This window comes from Leptopilina boulardi, unplaced genomic scaffold (genome assembly GCF_019393585.1).
Source record: "Leptopilina boulardi isolate dan_hultmark-lab unplaced genomic scaffold, ZJU_Lbou_2.1 LbouV2_384, whole genome shotgun sequence".
In the NCBI taxonomy this organism is placed as follows: Eukaryota; Metazoa; Arthropoda; class Insecta; order Hymenoptera; family Figitidae; genus Leptopilina; species Leptopilina boulardi.
Genome location: NW_026137956.1, coordinates 2,086,645 through 2,112,472, shown reverse-complemented (window position 1 = coordinate 2,112,472; position 25,828 = coordinate 2,086,645). Strand labels below are relative to the sequence as shown.

The 25,828-nt window shown below is 33.0% G+C and overlaps 1 protein-coding gene across 3 annotated transcripts in view; it reads right to left on the bottom strand.

The window, feature by feature from the left end:
* The window catches only part of LOC127288282 (mucin-17), a 117,924-nt gene that overhangs the window by 12,752 nt on the left and 79,344 nt on the right, over positions 1-25,828 (bottom strand). For 2 of the 3 annotated variants that reach the window (XM_051315640.1, XM_051315639.1), the window contains exons 2-10: positions 16,881-16,937; positions 4,678-6,762; positions 3,357-3,646; positions 2,863-3,210; positions 2,141-2,461; positions 1,558-1,917; positions 1,144-1,489; positions 449-1,038; positions 18-374 (exon numbers count right to left, since the gene is read on the bottom strand). In XM_051315640.1, the coding sequence (XP_051171597.1) occupies positions 18-374; positions 449-1,038; positions 1,144-1,489; positions 1,558-1,917; positions 2,141-2,461; positions 2,863-3,210; positions 3,357-3,646; positions 4,678-6,762; positions 16,881-16,937 (4,754 nt within the window). The remainder of the gene's footprint in view (positions 1-17; positions 375-448; positions 1,039-1,143; positions 1,490-1,557; positions 1,918-2,140; positions 2,462-2,862; positions 3,211-3,356; positions 3,647-4,677; positions 6,763-16,880; positions 16,938-25,828) is intronic. The other variant, XM_051315641.1, reaches the window with a different exon arrangement.

Sequence of the window (25,828 nt, the reverse complement as noted above, 5' to 3'; positions counted from 1 at the left end):
CTAAATGGATGACTTACCTTTGATATGGATGTAAATGTAGGTCCAACATCTGATTCAGGATAAGGCGATGGATCATCAAAATATTGACCACTGATGTGAGGTTCATTGGTGTCTCCAAAGATTAGTGCTTGAGTGCCGCCTTGTGGTATTACAACATTTGCTACTTGACTTGGTTGAAGATTAACAAGTAAAGGTTGTCCTGTTCCTCTGTCTATTACATGAGGTACTTGATGTACAATCGGCTCCGTGAGTGATGGATTTGATTCAGCTTGTTGAGAAAATTCCGAAGGTTTCAAATGCAGCTTATCCTGTGACCAAGACTGATGATTGTCTTCAATCCAGGGTTTTGTTTTTAAAGAATAATCTGTTTGCAGCTGTAAAAATTTGAAAAATAAAGAAATAAAATCAACTACCAAACTAAGAAAAGGTAAATTATTTCAAAGCATACCTTATTTACAGAAGTTGGCAGTGGTGGTGTTAGAGGTTCCTTAGGATTCCAGGGATATTTGGGATTATCAATCTCCGGGAGTTGAGGATACTTTTCAACATTCGGTACATTAGGAGGCCTTAAAAGTGGATCGTTTTCCAAAATATCATGCTTTGAGCTAATTCTCTTCGGAGGTGGTAAAAGTGGTTGAAGAGGATGAGGTTTTTTCGAAGGATTCAGTGGATACCTAATTGGAACCTTGATGTGTTCTTCGTAAATCTGATACGCGGGGATAATTTCCAGGGGAATATTTCCAATGTGTGAAATTTCTTTATGTTTCAAATTTTCGCGATTATCTTCCACAACTTCGAGAACAGGATGCACTGGAATATTGGGCACTGACATTGGTGGCGGTTTCATGCCAATATGTTCGTCGTCTTTTAGAAATGTTTCCGGTGGTCTTGGTCCCATTTTTCCAGGCTTTCCAATAATTACATCACTATTTGCTGTTATCACTTCTCCGGGAGATATCGGAATTCCATCCGCAAGACTAGCGGTTACCTTGTGACGTGTTTCAGGAATATGATTGTGGTTCACATTTATTAGATGAGCTGAAACAAAATAGAATTGGTATTAAATATTTAAAAATTGTATTAAATAGTAAAACATGATATTAAATTCAAAAAAAAAATAAGGAAAAATTATGAATTACTTACCAACATTTTGACTTTCGGCGGTTTCTATATCACCATCGGCAAATTCCGCGACAGGTATATAAATCGGTGATCTAATAGTTGTTGTATCGGGTGCCTCAGAAACTGGTGCAGAGACAGCTGCTGCAGCAGCAGCAGCAGCTATCGGTGATGTATCATTTCTACGATTAGCTGTTTTTCCTTGCAACAATCCGGCCATAGCGGTAATTACTGGTCCCAACGCTGATAGACTATTAATTCCAAGAGATCCCAAGTTCAGAAGATTGCTTACTTGTATGTCTGAGTTTTGAATAGTAGGTCGTTTATTTTGCTCCGAATCCTCTACTGATTCAGGTGGTACAATTTCTTCCTATTTGAATAATCGAAATATTTTCAAAATTCAATCAAAAATTAATGAAATTAAAATTTTATAATTACCTGAATGGAAGATTCCTGCTCCTCGGGATTCGAATCTTCAGATTCGGAATTACTGTGAACATTGGATGGAAGTACTTCAGAACTTTCGGGTACTTGAACAACAACATTCTCATGACTAGCTGTTGCAAGCGTGTCTTGTAAAGTAGTACTGGTTGGCACACTCTGTTCATCGTCGTCGAAAAAAATAATCGTTGATCCAGTCACGACATTATTTACAGGATCAGAATGTTGTGACGTTGTTAAAAGAGCATTCATGTATCCAGCTTCAAGTAAACTTGGCGCAATTGATTCGGTGACAACATTCTCCACGATGTGAGATCGTGAGGAAATTGTAGTAGCTGTTTTCCCGTCTAGACCCGCCTGGAAACATTTAAAAAAAAAAAAAAAAAAAAGAAAGTATCGTTACTGGATTCTCTCTAAATGCCTCTTAAAACTTTTATTTTTTCTCTGCTATAAAATTGTGCTGACATAATCAAATTAAAAAAAAAATTACGCGGTTTTTGAAAATAATTTTCACTTTCTATTTAATTTTTGCTCGTAAAAAAAATTATTTTAAATTAAAAAAATATTTTTTTTTAATTACCTGAAGAAGTGTTGTGAAATAAGTAAATGTTGTTAAATAAGTTTTTGTCGCATAAATTTGAATTGGATCGGGTGTTTGATTGGCGGCAATTGTTTTAATTGATGTTTTCTTTGGTGCTTTCTCAAGTACATAATCAGTTGATGTGGCAACATTTGTTTTAATAACAGTGCTGTCTTTTTCCAAAAATGTATTAAAATAAGTGTAAGTGATATAGTAGGTCTTGGTTATATCAGGCGATGCACTTTCATTTTCATCGAGTGCAGTCAATGTGGTTTCAACGCTGATAGGACGAGGCGGCGGCGCTGACTCTGTTATTATAAGCTGAAAACCGAGTAAATACCTAATAAACATCAGTCACTTTCTATATACGAATGGCAAAGGTCATCACCTACTTCTCTCAGAAGATGCGAGAGCCTTTCGCTTATAGCTATTATATATATATAGAAGACTTAAAAGGGATTTTGTCAGTTGAAATTTTATCCCGTTACTAATACAATTTTTTTTTTTTTTTCTTATATAATTTAATTTACTATTTTTTTTAGAGTTCATAAATTTTCATAATGCTTCTTTGAGAAGGAAACAGATTTTTTTAATTGCTCGTAACAAGAAAAGAAAAAGTGGTTATTAATTTTAATATTATCTCATCATGAGAAATAAATTTTATCTTAATTTAAAAAATTTAAAATTGAAATGTAATTTTTTTTCTTCTAAATACACTATACCTGTGTGACAGTATCACTTGTCGATTGAATTCTGGTTCTTCCATCCTCAGTAATTGTCTTTTCTAGAACTCGGGTACTCAAATAAGTGTTTGTTTCCGGCCTTGGTGCCTCTGAGGGTTCGAGAATCATATCCAAGTAGTATTTAGGAGCTGTAACTGTATTTGTAATAACTCTGACGCTACTCTCTAATGCATTTTTCTCATCTGGATGATCAGTGTTTAGTGTTAGATATGTATAAGTAGTTTTAAAAACTTCTGTTTGTAAAGTAGGTGAGGCTTCCAATGTATAGGCAGCGGCTTCAGATGCTGGCTTCCGGTGACGTTCTTCTGTAGCCGTATTAGCAACAACCTGGAAATTTAATTTGTCATATTTTCTTCTAAATTAAAATTCTAAAATTAAATTCCAAATTAAAATTAAAGGATTTAATTTTATTAATTTTGAATTTTAATATAAATGGAATGATATAAATGCGTGAGGGGGAAATTAAGAATCACCTGCTGATCAGTAGAGACGATTGTAACTCCATCTTTGGTGATGGTACTGAGATAAGTAAAGGTCGTTGTACAAGTTTTGGTAACAAATTCATTTGGCTTTTCTTGTGGAAGTAGCATGACAACTGCATCTGATAATGTTAAAGTTGGTTGTGGATTTGAATTCTCCCACCTTAGAGCAGGAGTTGGCCCCGCCACGATGACCTCAACGCCATTGGACATAACTCTTGTTGCAAGATTAAATTTTCGTCCTTCTCCTTCAGAACCATCATCATCTTCTTTTCCAATGTATTCTGTCGTTTATATACAATTTTTTTTTTTTTATTTACGATCAAATCACAAGGATGAAAATTATTAATAGTCACATGATAATAAATTACAGGACAAATTATATTTACTTCAAAATACAAATTCTAAAATTACATCTCTAATTGAAATTTTAAATACCCACCTTGAATTAAAATAACCTGTTAAATAACCTGCTAATTAAAATTTGACAAATTTCATAAAAGTACGACATAAGAAAATAATTTTAGTTCAGATAAAGATTATTGTCAAAAAAAAGTATTTCTGAAATATTAGAAAAAAGTATATATACAACGGTTTGCCTTTTTTTATGTACAATTTATACAGATTTGTTTTTAATTTCTTTATTGGTTTTTTAAAAATTGGGGAGAAAAAACGGAGATCGAAAGCTTCCAAAGTTGCATAATTTATACTTGTTTTTCGAAGACAATTTATATATACAATATACAGATGCAGAAGTATTTGAAATAAGTATTTATGTACAGAGTTTAAAAATAGTACTATAAAGAAAAGAGATAGAAAAGAAGCTTTTGAAATTCAAATTTGTAACTTTGGAAACTGTCAATTTCACCTTTTAGCGAAAATTTGATTTTATCATTCTATACAATCAAGAATGATAAATTTTACTAAATATTTTCTGAAAAGCAATATAACATCACAAAAAAAAAAGATTGGATAAAATATATTTTTGAAGAACAATTTGGAATTTAATTTTTAAAATCAAGATTCATACATGAAATGGGTAACAGATTATTAGATAAGTTTTACTGTCCAGTATCTTCAGCACTGGAAAAATGTACTTCAAAGCGGAATTCTACTATTTTTATTACTTTAATAAACTTTAAATTGACAGTAATTTAAAGCTAAATTTAAGCGGCACAGTACAAAAATCTCGATTTTAAAATTAAAGATTAGCAAAAAATTATGTCTAAAAAAAACATAATTCTCTCAAATCAATTTGACAATCATAATTTGTGATGTTATTTTACTGATCCAGAACAATAAATGGGATACTCACCAGTAATAATATCTGGATTATTGTTTGATGTCGCGAGGCTTGATGTCAATTCCGCGGTTGGTGTCACTGTCACTGTAATGGGAACTGTCAATGTCAGTGTTGTCACTCTTGGTCTAACAGTCGTTGACGAAGTCACCTCCGTCTCAAGTCCATTAAGTTTTGTTACAACATACGTATAAGTTCTCAGTCTAGTTGACGTGACAATTGTCTCAGTGTAATAGACACTTGTTTTTAATGCCGGTGTTGGAATAACAGAACCCGAATGATCAGATGTTGGTACAACTGAATCAAAAATTGGTTTTGATGGTAAAATTTCAGGGAAATCAGGACGCGATAGTGATAGATATAAATCATCCGCTAAACCAGCTTCAATATCTTCAGGTGTTGGTGAAGTGAATGTTGTCGTTACTTGATTGACAATTGGACGCGATTTTTCAATACTGGAAATTATAATTTGACTACTTTCGAGAATGTATTCAGTGTCCAGAGGAATGACACTTGGTATATCAGCGTCATCAAAATCGGTGAAATATCCACTTTCGGTTTGTGGTGATTCTTCTTGTTTAGTAGATGAAATAACATTGACGAATGTTTCTAAGGGTTTGACGGTTAAAGAGTCTTCTTTAAGGGGTGGATCAGTTTTTGGGGTTGTTGATTCAACAGAGGAAATAGTATCAGAAATTATTTTTGGTTTCATAATTGGAGGTTGGTTCGAAATTTTATCGTCTTTAGTAGAAATTGTTTGTTTGCTGGTTGTAGATTCAATTGTCTCTTCAGTAGTAGTTGATATAGGTGTTGTTTCATCTATTTGGAATGATTCTGTCGTAATTTCGGGTATGACGTCTTTTGGAGAATTTTCAGTAACCGATTCTAATGGAGTTTCCTTAGTTGTTTCGTTTTCATTAAGAGTAAATGATGTTTCTGTTGTGGTGTCATAAAGATTCGTTGTATACCCATTAGTAGTGGATATTTCATCAGTTGTTCCTTTATCAATGTCAATTTTACTTTCATTCTTTTCTTTAGGATTTTCATTGTCTTTAACGTCAAGCTTAGCATCTGTGTCTACAACAGCATTTGCTTTATTACCATCCAAGAAGGAATTGTCTTTAGTATTCACAGTATCATCCATTTCTTTTGCAATATCTGTTTGTTTATCTTCTTCCTTATTTTGAACATTACTATCATATTTAGCACCATCATCTCTATCTTCATCATTATCATCATCATCATCCGGAAAAACAGGGAAAAAGAAATTATCCGTGATTATAATCGGATTATTAATATCCGGTACAATGGTTTCTTCAATTTTGGAAACCTCTGACAAATCTTTATTGTTAGGTTTGTTTTCAATTGTATTTGGAGTTTCGGGAAGTTTTGGTGTGTATAGATTCAGATTTCCATTTGGAATTTCTTCCTCTTCTTCGGAGTACTCTTCGTCGTCGTCATCATCATCGGACGGTAGAGTAAAGAATCCGGTAGTGATGATAGCCAATGTTGGCGAGGGTTGCGGTATTGGTCGTACAGAAACAAGTTTTTTTCTAGTAACCCTTTGGAATGTCGACGTTGTACTGGGTACAATTTTTCTTCTTCTAGTGATCGTTACCTTGTGCCTAGCAAATTCGGAATTAGGTTTTTCCACATCGGGATCACTAAATTCATAGGGACGATTTCTATCAAATTGATTACCGTAATTTTGTCTAGCGTTCTCGGTATATTGATAGTCAACATTTGGCAATTCATTAGCGTAGCCAGGAGTGTGAGCTGGTCCACGTGGACGAACACGAGTAACAACAATTCTTCGAGGTGAATGTGAATTGATTTCCTGTTCATGTGTATGGGAAACAATTGGTCTACGTCTCACAACAGTGCGGGCAAATTGTTTGCCATTTCTGCTTCTCACAACAGGAACCCTGATACGTACACGTTTTCGTTGTCTCTCGTCTGTTAATTTTTCATAATCGTCCGAATCTTGTACTCTCTCTCCAAAAGAATTAGTCGGGTTATTGTCAAATTTCTCGAAATTCTGTTCTTGATAGTGATTGCTAGTGAATTTCTCTCTGTCATCCAGTTCATATTGGTAATCACCTGAAACGGTATTCATCCAATTTTTTTTCGTTCTTCCTGACAGAGTAAAAAAATGTCATTTGTCGAGAAGTTGTGTCATTACACAAACAAAATCGTGGATTTAAAAATTTTGATAGTGTCTGAGAGCTTGTTGAACGTGTGGGCGCGCGTGCGGCGGCAATAATATTACAAATATCCCAAGAATGTTAGCGTGGTACAATGGGACAGAGGAAATTGGGAAAAAAAAACGAAATTAAGACTCAAGAGAGACAGAGAGTGAGTGAGAGATATAGAAAGAGTAGAGATAGAACTGAAAGGAAAGGAACTATACGAATCATCTACTAAAAATTAATTACAAAAATTATTTGGGAATGAAACATTGATGTTCACGGATTCAGTGAACTGTGTTCTAATCTCTCTCTTCATTAGAAATCTTCAGTGAAGATTTCAAAATTTCTAACTTTGGCGCTTATTAGATTATATTTTAAATAGTTTTTACGCCCATATGTATATTTATTCTAAAATAGAAATCATTCGGTAGAGTGATTGCTTATAGGAAATAATTAATTGTACAATAGTTCATCAACAATGGTTGAGCGAGGAGGATATGTTTTATGATGAAGTTGAGGATGAAAGGGAAATGCAACTGTATGGCTACGGATGAATGGGTTTTTTTTTAGGTGTAAATGGACGTGGAAATGTGCCGTCCTACGTCACCCACTACGCTCTCAAGACTTTGAGTCGGGGCATGTGGATTTGCTGGCTCCTCGCTTCCTGACAATATGTAACCCTCTGATTCGGAAACTCCTTGAAGTGTTGGTGGAACAGATGGTTCTACTGGTATATCAACATCTCTTCTTCTTCTCGGTGTTGTTGTTTCTTCTCCAATTTTCACAGTGCTAAGAACTGTACTAAATTCCCCAGGTCGTCGACCAGAAACATAAAGGGTCACTACACTTGATTCAGGAGCAGCGGGAGCAACAGTGTCCTTTTTGGCTGATTTACTCGATATTTTATAACGACGTGATTTTGATTCTGTTTCTTCTTCGGATGAATCGTCATAATTTTCCGATTTATAATCGGCATCGACTGGTTGATTTCTTCGTTCGACCTCTCCTGGTAGAGTATTGCTCTGAGATGCGGGAGCAGCTGCAAAAAGTGGATCCAACAAGGGATTCGGTTGCTGTGGATTTTGAGGTTGTTGAAGAAGATATAGCAATGAATTAAGATTTGCCTGTGGAATCGCGGCAGTTGGTGTCACTACAACTGTATCGGTAATGAATTCTGTTGCTGTGACGACATCAGAGGAAGATTCAACAAGTGTTGTCAAAATTTCCTTTCCTCGGAATGTTAGGGGAATAATTGTGCTTTGGAGTTTGGTGATCGTTGTCACGTAAGTTGTGGTGCGAGTGTCAAACCGTGTGGTTGGAGTTGCAGGTGTTGTCATGCCACCTAGTAATGGATTTTGTTGACCCAATTGACCGAGAAGTAATTGTGACAGTAAAATATTTGCCAAAGGGGAATTTGCACCGGGAAGGGATGGTTGAACAGTAGAGATAATATTTTCTACTGAATAAATAGTGGATGGTATAATGACAGATTGTGATGCCCTGCGACCTCCTAAACTTGTTAGGGTGTAGGACACTCTAGTTGTTGGTTTTTCGTGCAATAAAAAACGGGTTACTTCAACTTGACCCTGTGCATTGGTTCCGGTATTTTGAGAATTTATGACAACCAATGGATTGCCATCACCACTAAGGACTGTGCTGTATAATTCTGGGGCTAACACTTGTGTACTTGGCTGAGCAGTTATGATGTTACGTTTCTCGGTGATTCCGTTGGTTACATATGGAATTGTTACCTCCACGGGTACATAATGGGTAACAGTGATGGTTCCATCAAATTCAGGATAGACAAATCCAGCTTCTCGAAAATCTTCATGAGGTCCTCCTCTTGATCTGGAAGGTAATCGTCTGTTGTTACTACCTCTTCCTGAATTTCGTGACGATGATCGTGAACTTGGAAGTCTTCTCGATGAATCTCTACTACTGCCTCTCAATCTGGAACTGGTTCTTGATCTAGTGTCTACTCGACGAGTTCCTGATGTTGTTGGTCGTTTATAACTGGATCTAGTTGTACCTGTATCTTTTTCCCTTAAGGTGAATTGTCGAGATAATCCTGATACTGGTGATGGTTTTACGCGAGGTGATGTTCCACGATTTGGAGTTGGTTTGGTTCGGGAACGGAGATTATTAACTTCTGATGATTCGGAATTGTCGATTGGTTTTTTTCCCGTTATACTTGGTCGTGGTACATTCAATGATCTTCCACGATTCGCATATTTGGAATTGTATTTGGAATTGGTTTTACTAAAATCCTCATCACTTGAAGCGGCATCAGAGTCAATTCTATCTTCCAAATATCCTGAGGATTGTGACGAAGGTCTACGGGCACGATTACTGTATGCTCTCAACTGACTTGCTTGACGACGAACTCTTCTATTTCTTCCATAACCAAATGGTCTGATTTGAACGGGTTGTTTAAATGATTTTGCTGTTCTAGAGGAATTGCGTGCCGGTGCAGTTTCCTCGTGTTCTGAACCTTCATAATCGTTGTCAGCTATTTCCTCCACGGGAATATCTTCTAAATGTTGAGAATGTTCGCTAACTGATGCTTCATTTATACTTTCAGTGACGCCTTCCGTTGGTTCGGGTTTCTTGCCAAAAAGTCCTCTTGGTGGAAAAAGACCAGTTTGACCTTGTCTGGGTCTTGTAGATGGTAATGGGGTTGTTGGTCGAACATTCGCCCTAGCACGACTTACAACACCATTCTGACGAGTTAGATTATTAGGCCTTCTTGGTGCTGCTGGTGTTGTTGATCGTGGTGCAGTTGTTCCTCTCGGAGATACGTTTCCTAAAAGCGGTCTACTGCGGAATCTCAACAAAGGATTCGTTGATCTTCTTGGAGATTCTGTGGTGGTTTGTATAGTTGTTAAATCTTCATCAGCAAGTGTGTAGGGAGTTTCTTCGGTCACCAAAGTCGTTGCAGTGAATTCATTTGCATTATCTTCTTGATCATCTTGACGAGAGGTTGGCGTTACTTTGGCTAATGTTGAAGAGGGTCGAATTCCAGGTCGATATCTGCTGGAAGCTCCTGGAAAGACAGAACTTGAGGCAATGCGAGACGCTGGTCTTGCCGAAGAGCCACGTATTGAAGATGGTCCTCTTCGGTTAGCTGAAAATGATGACGAAGGCGTTATTCTTGACTGAGATCTACCACGAGTGGATCCTGCTGGTGCACCAGAACTTGACAGTGTGCTTGTTGGTGAAATTCTTCTGCCTGCAAATCTTCTCGAATTTGATGGCGATAAAGTGGATGAATAAGGACCAATTGGTGAAGTTACTCTAACTCTTGATGATGCATATCGGTTACCTTTACCAGCCAGTGTTGCAGTAACTGTGGGTGTGACATCAGTTCTTGTAATTGTCGTCGCACCTTGAGCATTTTTACGTTTTGGATTGAAAGTAGGACGGTTTCTTGAGGCGAAGGGTCTAATGACGGGAGTAAATGTCCTCTTTCTGCTTGAGAAGGTTAAACGTGATTTTTTGGTATTCTTCTGGCCATCTTCGTCCTCCTCATCGTCTTCTCCATCCTCGTCTTCTTCTTCTCTTTCTTGATTGTCATCTTCGTCGTTAGCAGTGGGATCTTCTGACAAAGATGACTGAATAACAGCAGGTGAAGGTGAAATGTGAATTCCTGTTGCATGATTAGGTTTTAGAGTTGCGGTAGGTGCCAAATTGTGACCAACAGTGGGACTTGTTAGATAGCTAGAAGTGCTTTCAATGATCTGAGCATATCTTCCCTCGATGCTCGTACCAATTACTTTTGATTCATAAAATACTGACGTACCATTAGCGACAATATTTCCTTGAATAAGCCTTACTAATCCAGTTCGATGACCATGAACTGGAGAATGCGTTGCTAATTTTGCTTCATCAATCTTTGTACTGGATGTGCTTTCGATGACTTTAGCGTAAAGACCATCAATTAGGGTTCCAATTTGTTTGGTGGTAAAGAAAACGGTTGATACTTTATCGGCATCGACAATGCTGCCCATATTTAGAGAAAGAACTCCTGTTGGTAAAACAGGAGTTGCTGTTGAAGATTTTGGTGTTTCGAGTTTAGTAGAACTTTGTTCAACTTGGGCATACAGTCCATCGATGTAGGTACCATATACGTCTGTAAGATAGTGAGTAGTTGTTCCATCAGCTACGTGACTTGATCTGACTGTTGATAATAATCCAGTCTTTGATAACCCACTAGCTTTTGATGGCGCAATTTCGTTCAAAGCCTTTTCATTTGTACCGAGGACTTGAACAGTTGGAATAGCACCTCCAATTGCTCGACCAGTAGCTACATTGTCAGCATCTTCGGGATAGTAAACACTGGTTACGGTTTCTAATCGACTATTCAAAACTGTTGAATCACCTACGTAGGAGGTGGTGAAATAAGTATAGGTTGTGTAAAAGGTTGTTGGATCTAGTGCAACTGTTGCCAATGGTTCAACGGAGCTAGCACTGTCTTTAATTGTCTCAATTCCATTCCACGTGTTGTCTATATTAATTTTACTGCTTGGTTTCTCGGGGAAAACGGGAACAAACGATGCAACTTCATTGTCAGCTGTAACTTTTTCCTTGTCAACATTTTGATATGATGGACTGTCTGAAATATCGGGTCTGTATGTCATCACCGAACCAAGTTCAATGGTTGGCGTTGCTGCAATTCCAGGTTCAACGACATTGCTCACAATTTCCTCGCGACTTGTTGTGATTGTGTCACCACCTTTGTAGAAAGTGGTCCAATAAGTGAAGGTTGTGAAATAAGTTACGGGTAGTGTGCTACTACTCTCGGCAGAAAGTACAGCGGTGGGTTTTATAGTTTCTGTGACGACATTCGTGACAGTTTCCAATCGACTGACAACATTGGATTCATCACCTTTGTACATGGTGGTAAAGTATGTGAATGTTGTGTAACTTGTCTGTAGCAAAAGAGTAGGAACAGGTTCAACTTCATGATGATTTGATTCTGAAAGTTCCTGATCCTCAGGGACGATATTTCTTCTTTCGGCAACGTCCAAAAGGGTACCACCTCCTGAACTTGAGGAGGATATTACGTCAGTTATCATTGATCCTAATACTTCACCATCGATTGGTGTGTTTGGTTTCACGTGCATTTGTTCCGTACTACTTTCAAATGTGGTAGGAACATCTGTATCTAAATCGGTAATTCCCTCAGTGGTAAAATAATCGTTGGCTGGTGTTGTAACTTCCTCTTCTTCGGGTTTGTTTAATTTTTTGACATCTTTCTTTTCTTCTTTTGCTTCCTCTTGAGATTTTTGACGTTTTAGTGCTTCTAAATAGGCAAGAATCTCCGGAGGGGGAATTTGTTCGGATTTTGATGGAGCGACTTGAACCGAAGTGGGTTGAATCTTTTCGGTGACAATATTCGTAAATACTTCGGTTCGGGTTTCTATTTCTGTTTCATCTTCGACAAAAATTGTTGTAAAGTACGTGTATGTTGTGTAGTAGGTTTTTTCTACTTTTTCATAGGATTTTGTACTGGATATCCCAACCTCACTGGGTTCTAGTTGGGAAAGAATACCATTGGGAGTGGTAGCTTCCTCCATTAATGTCGTGTCTTCAGTTGACGGTAATAGAGGATTTTCGGTGGTGAATTTATTTTCCACTGCCTTAGTTGATGGAGATTCGCCTGCGACTCTTGTTGGTGCTATGAAAATCGATTCAGACTCATCAAAGAGACCGTTAATGTCAACAGATGCTCCATTTGGACCTAGAGTTTGCGTGATGACATTTGTTTCGACGACTTCGCGACTCGATACACTTGAGGTACTCTCCTGGAAGAATGTTGTCAGATAAGTGTAGGTAGTGTAGAGGGTTTTGAAAATGAGTTCAATTTCTTGGTCCTCTTGCTTTTGAATAGAAGAATTCTCGAGGATTTTCGTCGAGGTGGAGCCTATTTGACTCGCTGTTGGTTGGATAAGTTCTGTTAAATATGTAACTTCGGATGAAACAGCTTCGCGGGTTTTTACCGAAGTGGTGGTTTGATCATTTTTTCCGGGTATAAAGAAAGTTGTGAAATAGGTAAAGGTTTTGAAAATCGTTGAAGGTAGTAGCCTGGTAGCTAGGGAAACTTTATCAGACTTGGAGGTTTGGTTTTTCCCTGGTATTTGATTTCGTGGCGCTTGGTGTTTGATACTTCTGCCCTGGGGATCTAGGGATAGAATTGCATTCGCAGTGTCGTCGTCTGTTGAAGCAGGAGTAGTGGTGGTTGTGGTTTTAGCTGGTCTTAATTTTGGTCGGAGTCTTGCGGAACCCCGCAATCGGAATCTAGGAGTCGTGGGAACGTTTTCTGTTGTTTCCTGAAGAGTTGTTAAACTCTCTTCAGTCGTGGAAACATATTCCTCAGTATCAGTTTCTGTTGTTGCATAATCCCGGGTTGTGGTTTCATCAAACGATGCACTTGATTCATCGGGGAAATAGTAGACATTCGAAGAAGTGTGAACAATTTGGGCATAATTTGTACCAACGTACGTTCCATAAATTGAACTCTTGTAGTGTGTTGTGGTTCCATCGAGGGAAGTTGTGGAATCGATTACTTTTAGAAGTCCAGTGGGTTTTAGTGAATTGGTTTCTAAATCGAGTAACAATGGAGATGTGGGTTCAACGTGTCCTGAGTCTTCGTTGGCGATACTTGGTTGTAATGTGAAAATGTCTTCGTTACTCTTGGCGCCTAAATTTCTAGGTGGGAAACCTTGGGGACGATTTCTGTTTTGTGGTAATTCGGTTTTTCTACCGACTACGTTTGTTGGTCGGATTTTGAGAACTGCGATTCCATCGTCTGGTCTTAGGGTTGCGTCACCTTTGATGGTTGTTGCGGGACGTCCAACTGGTGCTGGAGCAGTGCTTGGTGAGAATACAATAACAGTGTCACCGACTGTTGTGGTAAAATCGGCAAAACCATGATATGTGACAGTTGACAGTGACTTGGGATCGGGTTTTTTAGCCGATACTTTGGGTGGTGATTTGAATATTTTTGGCGCTCGTGGACGGAAATTCTTTTGTTGATCGTCTTCAAATGTTTCGGAAGCAATTCGTGAAACGTATTCCTGTTTAACGGTGTACGTTGGTAAATCATCTGCTGGACGAACTTTGGCGGGTTTAAATATTTGTGAATCGTCATTTAAATCATGTTCACCTAAAACATCGTTCTCGCTGAGATTATTTTTCTCCTCGGTTTTACTTTCGGAGACTGATTGACTTGCTGATGTTTCGTATCTTTCAATGGCGCTAATGGGTGAATTTTCCAGCGTTACTTTTAAATCCTCCTGTTGTGCTCGCGATGGATAAACCAAATATGCACTTGTTGGATCGGGTGATGGTTCTTTATCGTAGAAAATTCTACTTGATGTTGATAAAATTCTCGCGTAAAGACGACCATTGTCAAGAGTTGTGCCAAGTACTTGTGTTGCATATTCAGTGCTTGCACCATCTTGCACGAAAGTTCTTGCTGTTTTTGTTAAAAGACCTACAGGTGGTATTGATTTTCCAGGTCGGGCGGGTACTAATAAAACTGTAGTCACTCCTTTGGTTTTTTTTTTTCTCGAAAAGAATCAAATTTTTTGTCAACCATTTTACATGAAAATGAATTTTTCCCCAAAATGTACATATAATTTGCATTTAAATTAGAAAAATTGTGAACGAATTTATTAAAAATTTAAAAAAAAATAGATAAAAGAAATTAATTTGTAAAAAATTTATTTTTGGGAGATAATTTGTCAGTCATGTTTTGTAACAGTCAAAAATTTTGTAATTAAAGGTTAATGAGAGTATTACCGTAATTGTCGATAGATATATTTACAGGTATTTTTTTTTGTGTAAATTAGCGTATGTCGTTGGAGAGACGGAGTGGCGGACGGACGTTGGAGGTAGACGGCATCCAGTTGTTGTGAAGAGTTGAAGAGGCGAGGAGCAGACGGGAACAGTAACAGAAACAGAAAAAAAGAGAGAGACGTCTTAGTAGACGAGCTTTTTCTTACATTGAAGCTTTTTTTTTTTTTAAAAAAATCCCTGTTCCGCGAAACCCTGCCTCAGATGCATAATGATTCATTGCATTATTTATTCATCAATAACCCAATGGCTTATTAGTTAGAGAGTTGTTTTTTTTGCAGGCATTAGCATAAAACAGTGCAATAAATGTACAGGCAAAAGAGATAAAGAGATAAAAAGATAAAGAAAGAGAGAAAGAGAGAGACAGATAGAGTAAAGTAACAGGTGAATAAACTCCTACTGCTGAATTATCTCAACTTATTATTGTCATAAATTTTTTTTTTACACTCGATTTTATTGAACTATTAATTTCTACTATTATTTCCTATTTTTACACTTTTTTTCTCAATTGTTTTAAAAATGGAAAATTAATTTTTTTTACAGTTTAATTTAATTTAATCCTCAAAAAAATATTCGGGCAATATGAAACAATTTCTAAAAAGCATTATAGGAGTAATTTTTCAAAATCCGTTTTTGAAATTTTTTTAAACATATTTTTATTTGAATTATGTTTTGAAAAAAACGTTTAATTTATCAGATTTGAAAAAATGCTTTGTATATAATAATAATTAAATAGATGAAAAGAAATATATTCAGCAAAAAAGAAAATTAATTCTCAACATGTAAGTAGTTTAGAAATGAAAAATTTGTATTAAAAAGTGAATCTAAATTCGAGATAGAAAATAAAAAATGTATAAAAATTAACTGTACAGAAAAATTTGATAGAATAATGCAATATGGATAATATTATTATATTGAATATAATATATAACAAAATATAATATATAACAGAATATATATATATATATATATACAATGTATACAGTTTTTACGTTCCTCTTTTTACTTCCGCGTGGAAAATAAATACGAGATTGCAGATATTTAATAATAATAAAAGAAAAAAAAATTAAAGCAATCAAGAGGCAAGGCTGCAGAAGAAACGGATATCCGGCTTCGGATATAAAAATGGCAAAAGAGAAGTTACATCGAAAAATTAATTACACGGCCGCACATCGCGTCAACACGCGTGTAAGCATATTTTCAATATTGTATATATTAATGTAAATTCAATATTATTATTATTATTATTATTATTATTATTATTGGCAAACCGATTGGAAAATAAAACCAGAATTATTTAGGTATATACAAATGTGTGTATGACAATGCGCATTGTACTCAGAAATATCGAATTTCATTTGAAAAATAATATTTTTGTAATTTAATTTTTAATATTTTTAAAAGTGGAATTAACTAAATTTTTAAATTGAAAAAAGTTTTTAAATTTTGTAAATTTAAAATCGAATTTTATTTTGTCCGTTTAAAAAATTATCAATTATATATTTTGTATTTAATTTAGAAAAAAAAATTTGTTATTTTCAGAATATTGTAAAAAAAGTTTGTTTTTTTTTTAAATTGAAGTTTCAAATTTTTTTTCTTTCAATTGTGTAAACACGAAACTGTTACATTGCTCGCCGCAAGGCAGGAAAGTTTTTTTTGACACCTTTTTATTAACGAGATTTCTGTGTACCGTGCGCTGATAAATCGAAATTGATATAGGGAAAAATTTGAGAGAAAAGTATGAGAAAAAAAAGGAAAGAAAATTATATGCTTATTGCATTCCATTTTTAGTTCTTATGAAAATTGTTTTTTTTTTTTGTGAATTATGCGAATATTTTGAAAAATGAATAAAAAAAAATTAGTATTAGATAATCGCAGATTATATTAAAGAATGTGTTAACATTTTTTTTTTTTTGAAAGAAAGAAGAAAAGTGTGAAAATTAAAAAATGAGAATTGTGCTCGATCAAAAAAAAATATATATATATATACAAAAGACTAATTTGACATGCTGTATATTTAAATGTATTCGAGCACAATTTTTTTTTTTTTTTTTTTTTTTTTTAATGTGAATGTGTTTTCGTGATAGTGGCGTTAAAGAAAATTGTAATCGCGTCAATTATAGCGTGCAAAGGTGAACACGCTGAAAAGCCATTATAATTTTCGTCGCTTACCGTCCAAATCCCTTTCTATTCTTGCAGGTCTGATTCCTTCATTGTTTATGCTACCATCTGTAAATAGAAAAACAAAAAAAAAATTTTTGTCAATTTCAATCAGAAATAGAAAAAAAAAAAGGAAAATCTATTTATAGAAATTATGTGGAAAAAAAGGAAAAACGTGTCTTATATTCTATGAAGTTAGTAAAAAAACAAAAGTTTTTTTTCAGGTTAAATAAACTCTATACGTTCATTAAACTTCCTGCTTTCACGCGGAATATGAATATAAATGCTAATGATTTTACCTCAAAAAAAAAATGTAAATAAATATATGTGCATAAATAATTAATTTGTGTCCTAAAAAAAAATTTTTTTTTCCCAAGAATTTCTTGAATATGAATGGTTTTTTTTTTGAAATGTATTACATGGTAAGAAAAAATTTTTTTTTTAAATTAAAATATTTGAACTATAAATCAGAATAATGTATAAATTTTTAAATAGGCACAGTGTAAACAAATTAAAATAGCAAATACGATGATCAAATCATTTTGACAAAGAATTATTAAAAATTATTTTTTTAATAATTTTTGCAGGAATTTATAATTTTTAAATATTTTTCTAAATATCTAAAGAATTTATAATGATTTTTCAATAGTTCCTTAGCAGAAGGAAATAATCATATTAAAGAGTTTCTGATGACGCTACACTAGATGGCGTTATTTTTCCAAGTTCTATAACCAATCTGAATAATTCAATCCTTTTTGTATAAGTATTATTATATTGTTACGTTCATTAAAAAAATAATGATTTACTAAAAAAAAAACAGTCAATTTAAAAATAAACAGAAATTTTCTTTAAAAATAAAAAAAAAAATTGCAATACTTTTTAAAGTTAGTTGCTACTTTTTTGTTTTCCTAGAAAAATGTATGCAGTAGATAATAATTCATAATCAGAAACCGGAACAGTAACGTTTGTTTTTGTTTTCATAACTCCGTTATTGCTGCGAATCTACACTCTAGGCTTGAAGCTATACGCAAATATTTAAAAATAAATTTATATATTTATTATTTAAACAAAATGTAGTTGATAAGATAAAATAAATTTAACTTAATAATTTTAACTTATATCAAACATTGGAAACTTATTCTTATAAGAAAATAAACAAAACACACGGACAAAAAAAGTGAATTATTAAATCCGATTAAATCTAATAACCGGATTTTTAATATTTAACAAAGATCTGGTTTATCGTGGAAACAAATTTTTTGTTTTCTCAACAGTTTTTTTTTAAAAAACTGTTATCACAACAATTTCTATTTGTTTGACGAACAAAAAATTTGTTGCAACAACAAACCAGATTTGTTAGTACTTTATTAATAATCCTTTTTCTCCGTACACAATAAATTATAATAATAATAATAATAATAATAATAATAATATTATATTATATATTATATTATTATTATTATTTCTCCTATTATAAATTCTCACACACTAAAAAATAGTAGAATTTTTACCCCAAAATCGGTATAAAAATTAACTGCAACAAAATTTATCCAGCTATTTTTCTGTGGCAATAATTTTATATTAAACAGAAAAAAAGAAATTGCTTACAGATGCTAACTTATGTTTGCTATCGAATCTATCAAAATTAGTAACAACAGCTAAATTTTTTCCTATGACATCGAAAAATTTTTCTACATGATAACAATATCAGTCTTAATTTTTAAAAATTTACTGTTACAGCAAACTTTTTTGATCTCACAGAAAATTTGTTCGCTATATTAGCTAACGTAATTTGATGTGACAGCAAATAATTCGCTACCACAGCAAATTTTTTTTATGCGTGTATGACATTTACATTTTTAACCTTATCTACACTGAGAAAAAAAAATTTAGTGTTTGCAACAAAATTGTTTGATTAGGCAATTTTGGTTAGTGTAACCAAATTTTGATTGGCTGAAACAAAGTCACAGAGTTATCTCAACCAAAAATTTAATTAGGCCAACAAATTTATTTGGTTGAACATTTTTAAATTCCAACCAAAATTCAGTTACGACAACAAAATAATTTGGTTAACACAACAAAATATAGTTTGGTCTAAAAAACCAAATGATCGTTTGTTGTTATGCCATAACAAAAAACACTCAACCAAATTTTTTGGTTGACTCAAACAAATAGTTTGGTTGCTTAAATATACCAACAAAATTTGTTTTGTTGGCCCAACCAAATTTTGGTTGCTCTGACTAAACATTTTTCTCAGTGTAAGTTCATGAAAAATAGCTATTTTTGTTGTCCGTCTGTCTGTTTGTCTACTCTCTAAATCTGAATTAGTGAAAATTTTAACTAATTTGAATATATCAGTGACTCACTTTTTGCTTTTGAATTAGTAAAATTTAACTAATTAATAGTAAACAAATTTTTTTTTTTACTATTTAATTAGTAAATTTTAACTAATTCAAAAGCAAAAAGTGAGTCACTGATATTCAAATTAGTTAAAATTTTTACTAATTCATGTTGATATAAATTTTGTTAGAATTAAAAAAAAAAATTTTAATTTTTCAACTTTTTTTCGCAAATAATTTGCTAATTGTAGACAAATCGCATCTTTCTCAACAAGAGAGAGACATGAAATTAGTACATGCGTTCTTAGCACACACACAAAATGATGCATCTCTTCTATTAATGAACAAAAAAAAAAAATTTTTTTTTTCGTCCCTCCTCAAGGGGACCAATTACGTGGAAATACACACAACGTGTATAATGGGGGAAGAGAGGGGGAGGGGGTGAGGGAATCGTCTGGCGCAAATGCCTTTAGTGGAAATAAGAAAAGGAGAATCTCACACAGGCCAACATTGAAGATGTCGTCCAGAGGCCGCGACTTACAGTTATTTGACCGACTCCTTTGCTTGCTAAAGTCGTCGTCGTCTTCTTCGTCGTCTCGAGTGCGCGGAACTCTTTTAGCGAGCACTCATACACTCACATATATGGATGACATACGGAATAACCTTATAGGTGTCCTCCGTACATGATTTTTTTCCTCATCATATATATACTAGATATGTTTATAAGGATCAATTTCTTTGACATATGACTTGCATTTTTTAGGTTATGTTCGTTTTAACCTTTTTTTTGTTGAAATTTGGCCTTGACGTTATGTTCGTTTTTAACCTATATTTTTGATAATACAATACATTATAGTAAAACTACTGGTATTGTTGGCAGTAGTTGTACTATGTCAAAAATATAGGTTATAAACGAACATAACCTCAATGCCAAATGTCAAAAAAGAGGTTAAAACGATCATAACCTCAAAAATAAAGGTCTTATTTCAAAATAGTAGGATCAAAACGAACGCAACATCAAAGATAAAGGTTAAATGACAGAAACATAGGTTAAAAACGAACATAACCTTAAAATTCAATATTTATGTTAATAAAATATGTTAAAAACGAGCACAACTTTTCCTTTCCACACAGCACATGATATTTCCTAAATATTTCTGAAATATTTCATTGAAATTTTGAAATATTCCAATGCGAAGTCCTTGAAATATTTCTGAAATTAGGGAAATTTCCGCCTATAAGAAATATTGCCGTGTAATTTTGCTGAAATATTTCATTAAAATATTATAGAAAAATTTCTAACTTAAATGATGAGCACTGGTCGATCTCAGTTTCAATGGCCTGTATAGCTGCGTAGTAGATTTTAATTTTCTAGGATTCTAAGGTGTTGAACATGTTTAAAAAATAACGATTGATTTCATATTCTCTCTGTACATTGACAGATTTTAAGTTAAGACACCACTGTGTTTGAGGTTAAAACATAATTTCAAAATTAAGCTCAGAGTCAAAATACTGATCCAAGTAATTAACTTCAAACCCAGCGGCCATTTGTGACCTAGAAATTTACCTAATTACGAGGTTATGTTAATCGGATTTTAATCTTTAATCCAACGTCCTTCTGATCTATGTCCTTGAATTTAAATTTGAACATTTGACCTTAAATTATGAGGGTAAGTTTACTTCTTGACCCTTATACTTATCACCTAATTTTGAAGTTATATTTACAGGTCCATTAGATTTGAGGTTAAAACATAACCTTAAAATTACAATCAACTTAGATTCAAGTGTCAAAATCTACTAACAAACCAAGAGGACGCTGGGTTTGAGATAAAAATCGACAAACATAACCTCAAAATTTAGATGAAAACTGATAGCTAAAGTACGAGTATAACCTCAAAAATTTAAAGTAAAATTTTAAGTTTTTAGTTCGAACGGCTCCTGTGTTTAAGATTAAAATCAGTAAATATAACCTTAAAATTAGATAAAAACTGAGAGCTAAAGTACGAACATAACCTCCAAAATTCAAGATTACATGTGTAACGTCTACATGCATTTAATCTTAAATTTTTGAGGTTATGTTTGTATTTTAGCTCTCAGTTTTAACATAATTTTGAGGTTAGATTTACCGATTTTTATGTGTATGTGTGTTGACGATTCGTGCGTTTACAACGCCCGCTCGTGCGTTCATCCTGATTGATTCAAAAGCGACAACAACGGGACGAGAGAGAATTCATGGAATTGTAGACGTTCTCAATGGCATAGTATACATTATAGCAAACAAGTCGCCGCGTCCGGTGACCTGTCCTGCTCTACTCTAGTACCACCGCGCATCACACTTTGTAAATATATATATATATAACACTCCATAATCTGACCTTGAATGTTTGTGATTCTGATCATCGATCAGACGCGTAAAGGTGACGAGACGAGGTTAACGGAGCAAAAAAAAAAATAAAAAAAAAAAAAAAATGCTATAAGGTCTCCTCCGGTTACTCAACTATGTCACTGAGACAAATGATTATAATGATTCTCAGCGCTGTGACAGAGAGACGTAACGGAAAGTGTAACAAATTTTGGAATCATTGCACATATCGTCATTTTTGCATAATAAGCTTTACACGTTTCGAGGACAATTTTATAGCGGATTTTCGACGAAAAACGGTATAAAATTTTTTTTTTTTTTCAAGTGATTTTTATATGACATTATTTACGTGATTACTTTGATCTAAATTTCAAAGGGTCGAATTCGATAAAGTCGAATAATGCATTTTATCGAATTATTAATAAGTTCGAATAACCAAAAGATCAAAATTTTAGAAATTCGAATTATAAATAGTTCAAATTATCAGAAAATCGAATTTCGAAAAGTTCGAATTTGAACTTTCAACAATTCAACCAAATAAAGACGACTTATAAATTGTAATTAATTTCTTCAAATTTCTTCGACCAATGAACGATAGGGACAGTGAAGCATGCGCGCAGTTCCATTTGCCAAGTTCTACTGACACTATTCTGATATTCATAACCTAAAAATATGGAAACCACTTACAATATTACTACTAAGTCAGTGACGCTAAAAGATCATGTCTTAGTAAAACAAAACAACAATTAATTATAAATAAACAAGTAAAAAAGAAACTGTGATAATAGATGCTAAGTAGCATCGTGAACAATTGTTGAAAAAAAATGACTCTAATTTCGTTTACAAACAAATATATCTCTCGCTTCTTACCACTCAAAAATCTTCTCCTTTTGTAAGCGTAAAATAGACCCACTAAATATAAATATACAAAGAAATCGTTTTCTTCACCACGGTGCGCCAGAAGGTGGTTTAAATAAAAATGAATTGGCACTTAAAAATTCTTTTTGATTATGATTCTTAGATGAATAAAAAACATTTCTCAATAGTTTTTAAAATCAGTTTACGTGCCCGATTTAAATAAAATTGAGTTTTTATATAAAAACAGTGTTTTATGGGGAATCAGAATTTATTTAATCTACTAATTACTGTAATAAATGATAAAATAATTAATTATTTTCAATTTTACATATAAATAATTATATTGCTGTAGTGTTTGTGTCCAATTTTAAAAAATTAAATTATAATGTTAAAAGAACGATTTTAAGAGTGACAAAATTTATTTAACAGAGTCGAATGGTCTCTGAAATTTTTTGGCAAGAAGAGACCTTTAATTATCGCTCTATAAAAACGGCACTAAACGTGAAAATGATAAACATTGATTTTAAAATACTTTCTTTTCGAAAGACGGACACTTTTTACAAAAGCAGCTCGAGATCCTTATTTTATATAAATTCCCTAAATCCGAAAGATTATACGAATCCATACAAAAACACGATTGCAAAACGAAAAGTAATATAATGACAGGTACATTACCTCCTACCGCCGTCAGATGGCAGCAGCATGCAGGGCGCACAAAGTCGCAGCTGTTATTAGATTACTTTTCTACTTTTTGTTTTGCAACCATGTTTTTCTATGGATTCGTACAATCTTTTGGATTTAGGAAATTTATAAGATGAGGATTTTGGCTGATTTTGTTAAAAGTGTTCGTGTTTCGAGAAGAAAGTATTTTAAAATCAATACTATTTCATGTTCAGAGCGATAATGAAAGCTCTTTTCTTGCCAAAGAATTTCAGATACCGTTCGACACTCTTAATGCATAAATATAAAAACGAAACAATAAAATAACTTTATTGTTAATAAATTTATATGAACCCAAATCTAAAACATCTATTATCTATACGCATATAAGTATACATTAAATAAATTCTGGTTCCTCATAAAATACTATTTTTAAATATTTAAAACCTAATTTGTTTTAAATTGGGCACGTAAGCTGCTTTTAAAACCTATTGAGAAAAGTTTTTTATTCATCTTAGAACCATAATCAAAAAGAATTTTTAAGTGCCAATTCATTTTTATTTAAACCTCCTTCTGGCGCACCGTGTCACATTAGGTAACAATTAGAAAAATTAAAAATATATAAACGCAATGAAATGTAATCCCATTATTAGAATGATAAATCTCACGCAGTAAATTGTGAGAATTGGAGAAAAAAATAAATTTATCCCTTCTACATAAACATCTATAGTATTTAGTAACACGATTCAACGATTAATGAACAATTATAAATGCCTATTAATTTTACACTCTCTTCGAAAAGGAAGCGTTTAACTATATATATATATATATATATATATATTTGTGAAAAATAGCGGTTAATTTATTTATATTAATTTGCCGCGCCTCCATGCGCCTATATTGTTATATCAATATTACGAAATCATTTTTAGAAAGCGCAACAAATGATTTTTATGAATAATAATAATAATAATAAAGAGTGACAACGAGAATTATGAAATTCATTTTATATTTTCTCATGGTCCTAAACAATTGCAAGAATTTTGGCCGCCTATTGAGATGTATAAAAGAATAACAGCATGATAGCGCTAATATATGTAATCATATAGGAAGTTTTGGTATACATATATTATATATGAGGCCTATTACATCAAAAGAGATATTTTATTCAAAGTCATTTGTGATCTTGAAAATACATGAATTTTTTTTTTTTTCAAGAATAGAGACGATGCTTGAAAGGCTAAATATCCGTGACGGAAGAAAGTATATATATATATATATGTTTAAAATTTAAGGATCAGCAAGATTCATTCAATTTTATTTATATTTGTATTTATATTCAATTGCCCATGATTATTCAATAAAAATAATTAGAATTTTCAATTTGAAGAATTTGAATTAGATATAATTATTTTTTAAGACGAATTTTCATTTTTCGAATTAGCCTTTAAGAGATTTTCTTTTTAAACAAATTTTTACTTAACAAAGTTTTTACCAAATTTTTATTTAGGCAGAATTTTTATTTCACTAAATTTCTTTTTTACTCAACTTTTTATTTAAAAGAATTATAATTTAACCGAATTTTCATTAAGCATTTTGATTCTTATTAAATAGAATTATAAAATTGATACGAATTTTTAAAAGTAAAAAATTTCTAATTAAAATTTTCATTTGTTTGGATTTTAGTTTGCATGAATTTTTTTTATTTGATATAATTCTTAAAACAACGAATCTTCATTTGTCCGAAATTGCAAATCGTCCGAATAATACAATCAACAGAAAGATTTTAGTTTTTGGGCGCAATTTTTAAAATTGACCAATCAAAAATTAGCAATAGAAAATCGTGATTGGTAAATTTTAAAAACAGTACCAAAATATACTTAACATTGTGGTTACAAATGCATAAAATGAATTTTAAAAAAATTTCCGCCATATCAGATCCACCATTTTGAATTTCTCGAAACCGACTTTAAAAGCACAATATGCATTGTAGGTAATAAGTTTTCAAGAAGTTTCCAGTGTGAGTTTTCAAATGATTTAGTACACTGAAAAAAAAAAAATTATTTAATTCAAATAATCGGTTACTTGACTGTTATCAAATAAATATTTACTTGAACCAAATAATTTTTATTTAAATGAATTAAACTGTATATTTGAACCAATAATTTCTGTATTTGAAACAAATACCATTTAATTGACCTAAATAATAATTATTTGATACAAATAAATATTTATTTGATAATAGTCAAGTATAACAGATTACTTGAATTAAATAAATTTTTTTTCAGTAGGGAAAAACAAATATTTTTATAATACCCAAAAAATCAAGATAATAAGATTGAAAATAATTATTGTAATCCATCAAGTATTGTTTTTTTTTCAAGCAAATAAATTCTAAAACTGCGCTCTCATATAATACAACGAAGAAATAATCATCAAAGAAACACTCGCGCGCTATTGAGGTTGTAGGTTAGTTCCCACTTACTTGGGTGTCAGCCGGTCAGTAGAAGGCATGACCTATCCTCTTGGCTTATGGCCAACGAGGTCGTTCCGCAAAGAGTGGTAAATACAGTATCATTCACCATGCGCGGGAATTACAAGAAAGATAGATACCATTTTCGGTAATAATTGACCCTTGCCGCACATGTTTTTACCAGTAAAGCTTCATTTTCATGAATTAATGATTACACGTATTACAAATCACTAAAATTACAGGCACTAAACAAAATTTTACTTAACGG